Genomic DNA, 5,384 nt, shown 5'->3' with positions numbered 1-5,384 from the left:
CCTTTTTACCACATTGGGTTTTGGGTTTTCCGGGAGAGGTTTTAATGAGACAACATTAGCATGTTACAAACCCTATATGGTTATGGCATCCAAGGGGGAGTGTTATGAATCATGAAGTGGATGGTCCATAACCTAGACCATACAAGTTCAAGACTAGAGTCCATTGTGGGTTTACATCCAGCCACATGGAAGATCCATTCAGCCTTAGTCTTTATGAATTTGACCATGTCATTATGTAGAGTATATTTGTAATTAATTATCCCTTTAACTCCACCTTGTATGAATTAAGCAATAAAAAATATACAACACATTCTCACAAATCTTCTCTCAAATCTTAACACAAATTAACATTTTGATTGTTTTCCTTAGGAGTCTGCTAGATACATAGTATTGAACAGACGCAAATTCATAGATACGTGCGTCTTTGGAGGACAGAAAAAAAAGGAAGATAATGAGTTCCCCAAATTAAATAAAGAAAAGAAAATATAATTAAGGAACAAACAAAAAGATTTGTCCAGAAAAAAAAGGAACAAACAAAAAGATACCTTTATCAATTAACAAAAATACAAAACAACACAAATATTTTTAAAATGGTGCTCCTATCATCCTATGAAATATAAACCGCATACACCTTTGTGACCGCCTTAAGAAAAAATTGAACAAAAATAATAAAACCCTTTATTTTCTCTCTTTAGCCGCCGCTTTCACTGACCTATTCCCCTTCCTTCTTCTATAGTTTTTCTACACAGTGGAGCTCAGGAACCTGGCTATCGAATACCATAACAACAAGCTTAGCTTCGGGGCCTTCAAGGCTAATCACAAGAAAGTCATGGTGATTCTTTTTTCACCCTTTTCTTTTCCCTGCCTTATCATTTTCTCTAGTTTCTGATTCGTAGCTTCAAATTTTCAGGGGCCGATGATAAGAACAGAGGGGGAAGAAGACTACATGACTCCACCGTGGCTATTCCCAATGCTACGAGGCAGCTACTTCGTCCCATGTTCGACCCACGCTGATTCAAACAAAAACGAGTGCAACTTGTTTTGTCTCGATTGTGCTGGAAATGCCTTTTGCTCGTACTGTTTGGTCAAACATAAAAACCATCGTGTTGTTCAGGTCCAATATCTCTTTTCTTGTTTTCCCAAATTATTTGTTTATTAATGTTAAAATATAAACGAAAATGGAATTAAATTGCAGATAAGGAGATCTTCTTACCACAACGTGGTGAGAGTGAATGAGATACAAAAGTATATAGACATCACTTGCGTTCAGACATACATCATCAACAGCGCAAAGATCGTGTTCCTCAACGAAAGACCTCAGCCAAGAATCGGAAAAGGTGTTACAAACACTTGTGAAATCTGCTGTAGAAGCCTCCTTGATTCTTTCCGCTTCTGCTCTCTCGGTTGCAAGGTACCAACAACCAAGAAATTAAACTCTCTTGCTCTGTTTCCACCACTTCTTGTCTTAAAAATGAGAACTTTCAATATTTTGAACCGAAAAATCGTTAAACCCGTCACACATTTTACTTCTTAATGAATTATATTGCAAATTTTATTCAGAAATAATTAAAGCTTCGTTCGTGTTTTATGTGGACTCCTCTGTACATATGCTTGCAATGATCATATTGTCTTTTGTGTTTTACTGTTTCAGCTTGGTGGAATGAAGAGAGGAGATCAAAGTCTAACTTTCTCTGTGAGAGGGAAGCACGGGAGAGAGTACCAAGGCGGTGGGTCGGAGTCTGATGAGGCTACCACACCGACTAAGATGCGCAAGACGAATGCTTTCAACCGTTTGATGAGCGGTCTCTCTATCTCCACCGTTAGATTTGACGGCTATGGTCTAGGTAGCGATCACCGGTGTTTAAGCTCTGGCGAAGAAGGTGGTTTAAGTTTCTCTCCGGGAACACCTCCGATCTATAATCACCGGAACTCGAGCAGACGAAAAGGCATCCCACACCGTGCTCCATTCTAAAAAAAAAAACAAAAAAAAGAATTAATTAATTAAATATAGATAATGCGCATTAATATTTATAAATGGATGGAGTCATAATGTTGTAAATGGGGCAGTGTCTTTTTCTCATAGTTTATTCTTAGAAGATAAAGGCAGCATAGTTAGACACATACATAAAATACATTTGTATAAATATAGAAGAATCTACATTATATTGTGAAGGGTTTGATGTTAGCTTGTAGCTTGTTTAAAATGGCATGGCTCTGTGTTGTAATGTAAATGTACATTATCATTTTGTTCATACAATAGTTAATACCATCTAGTGAAATTACGATAAAGAATGTAATATTGGGGAGTAGTAGAAATAGGAGAAGAGCCCAATGCTAAACATGATTCGTAGTACTTATCCAGTTATCCTTATGTGACTTAGAAGTCAGAACTAAGTTATGATACCAACAGCATGATTATTTCAAAGTTTTTAGGATGGGGTTCTGAGAACATGATTATCGCTTGATACCCGATATGGGATCTTTAATTTTTTTTTTTTTAAAAATAAAAAAATGAACCAATTGCGAACCGCCACGGTGGGATCCGCAAACAGTAAAAAAACAGCATCCTTCACTCGCGACTTTCGTGACCGTTTTTTAAAAAACATATGGGGTCCACACATTAAAATCACACATAATCGGGTTTTAGAAACCGCGATAATTATGGTCTTAGCGGAATATAAAAACCCGTCTCTTAACTTTTAACTAAAAAAACTAAAAACCGTCTCTTAAAACTCTTATTTAAGAACCAGCTCTTACTTAGTCAGATTCTTATATTTCGATAAGAACTCTACCTTAAAAACCTTCACATAATCATGCTGTAATATTCTAATTGAAGAGGTGACGTCCTAGTTATGGATGTGTGTTAAAGTCGTAAGAGTACGACTGAGATTTTATTATTCAGTAATGTTGGTTGAGTTATTATACTTTGATGTTATCAAGAAGAATATTAGGCTATAGGAATTTATCATATTTATTCAGACGAACAATATGCGATATAGACGGGGATATGGTAGCTCGTTTGGTAAGAATTTTGGGGGTCAATTGTCATGTTTCCGGGTTCGACGCCAGGCGGAGGAGAACTGTCCATCCTGTCATCAAATGCGAACTGGGTGTTGGACCTTGTTCCCAACCCAGATAAAACTCTCCCGGGTGAAGTGGACCGCTGCCTAACCGGATCCAGGGGAATGATCCACGTAAGTGGGGAACCCCTGGATTATCAAAAAAAAAAAAAAAAACAATATGCGATATATGAGAAAAGTAAGCAAGTGGATAGAGGAAACAAGAGCCGTGTGGAATCAGAAAGGCTGCGTGCGATTCTCTGCCACCGGTAAGAGACGGGTGTTCATTACTTTTGATAGTATCTTATCCAACTTCATTCTAGCTGCTATATTAATCCACGGAATCAAATAATTGCCACATTTTTGATAACTTACACATTTTCCTCAATTACGATTTAAGTATTGTTAAGTTATTTGATACCTTATAAATTTTCCTCAGTTACGATTTAAGTATTTTTAAGTTATTTGATTTACTTTTGTGAATTGTGAAGGAGTACACCACAAGATATATGCATGATAGGTTGGATCACTGTCCAAATCCATGAACAGAAGGAAAATATGTGAAAGTAAACTGTATTATTTTTTAAATATATATATATATATATATATATTATCTTCAGATAGCATTAAATTATGTTTTTGTTCAAAAAATAACACAAAACAAAAAAAAACTCCAAAATAACATCACTAAAAATAATAAATATATATATTAATATATTTGGATTAAGAGCTTAAAAGTTTAAATATACTATTTTGTAAAAAAATAAAAAAATTTTATTTATGAGATTTGTCCAAAAACAAATATTTTAATTCATTTTTGAATGTAACCCACCTTTTGGGAATGTAACCCACCCTTACTCAAGGATTTTACATACACAAGAGAGCTACGCTATTCTGGTCCAAGGACAGCGGCTTTGCACGAAACATCTCAGTCTGCCCCGTCGGCGACGGGTGGGATTCTGACTTTTCAGAAGATCGAACTTCCAACTACTTAGAGCACCATTAACCCTAACACTTCATTTGGGGTGTTTAATTTTTTTTTCTTATTTTTAGTTTTTCTCTACTTTAAAAAAAACATTAAAAACGAATCAATAGCGGATTGTTTTATGTCAGTGGAGCCCGTGAAACAGGACTAACACCGACGTTTAGGCAGAAAGCACATGTGATTAATTTTTACGTGGGTTCTACCTATTATTATATTAATCTTTTGCTAAACTGCTCCCTCTAAGTACCTCTATTAATGCTGCGGTTGCCCATCGTCGTCTCTACGAACACAACACTTGTCTAGTGAAACCACTGATCAGGTAACACGTGTGTAGGAGTAGAGGTGAGGGGGGACCACCTGAGACCTTGTGTGAGAGTTATCTTGTTCAGTCTCCCAAGACGTTAAGTGATATTAATGGGAACGCTAGCGACACGAAAAATGGTCAGGTTAGGATTTGTGATGTCTTTTAAGAATTTTTACTGTTTCTATACTTTTTTTATGTCGATTGTGCGATTCGTTTAGATATTTTGTTTCGTTTTGTTTCTTTGCGAAGTTACTTGAATTGTAATGTAGTACTAGAATCTAAACAGTTACAGAAATCGAGTTGGCAAAACATAAAAATTAGATAAGTTACGGTTAGATCACTTTTCGTTATGATGATAGCTGAAGTGCTTTCCATATTCCACAGTGCATATCTTCTTATTATTAAAAGAGGAGGAAAAGAAAAGAAAAACTTATTTGAACAAATAAAAAAAAAAAAAGAATACTAGACTCCGCGTATATGAATTTTCAGTTTTTAATTATTTATTTTATTAAATGATGTATTTGTAATATTCGATCATATTATATTCATTAAATAAATATTTTTTTTTGCATCTTAAACTATCTATTTTTTTTACGAATGTGTGATATCATATAAAAATAAAGAGTATAGATTTAATTAGATAATTTTAAAAACAGAAATTTTTCTTTTGTGTGCGATATCATATAAATAATGATCCGCCCAGTTAACAAAAATCATGATTATTTTATGTGTAATTTTTTTATTTTGACCATTTCCTTAAAACTATATTAAATTTTACATATTTTACTAAGAATATTTTTAATATCTTTACATTTTCATTTGAAATGCAACTCAATATTTTTTTAACTATTATAACAAAATATTTAAAAAATATTTTGAGAATTTGTTTGAAAAATATGAAAATTACATTTTAAATTAAAATTATCCTAAAATATGATAAGTTTTGATGTAAACGAAAACTCAAATTATGTCAAAAATAATGATATTCAATGATAATAACAATTTTAATTTTTAAAAATACATTTACAAAAATATT

At 33.7% G+C, this 5,384-nt stretch overlaps 1 protein-coding gene across 1 annotated transcript; it reads left to right on the top strand.

Annotated features, from left to right (window-relative positions):
- The first annotated feature begins 608 nt into the window (after positions 1-608).
- Positions 609-2,269, top strand: LOC106301845. The gene is made up of 4 exons (XM_013738329.1): positions 609-832; positions 911-1,114; positions 1,196-1,411; positions 1,652-2,269. Exons 1-4 carry the CDS (start codon positions 830-832, stop codon positions 1,970-1,972), a joined length of 744 nt encoding a protein of 247 aa, XP_013593783.1. The 5' UTR covers positions 609-829; the 3' UTR covers positions 1,973-2,269.
- Positions 2,270-5,384: the final 3,115 nt, after the last annotated feature.

This window comes from Brassica oleracea, chromosome C7, assembly GCF_000695525.1.
Source record: "Brassica oleracea var. oleracea cultivar TO1000 chromosome C7, BOL, whole genome shotgun sequence".
NCBI lineage: Eukaryota > Viridiplantae > Streptophyta > Magnoliopsida > Brassicales > Brassicaceae > Brassica > Brassica oleracea.
Note: the sequence above shows the minus strand (reverse complement) of the source record. Positions and strands in the feature narration are given on the sequence as shown.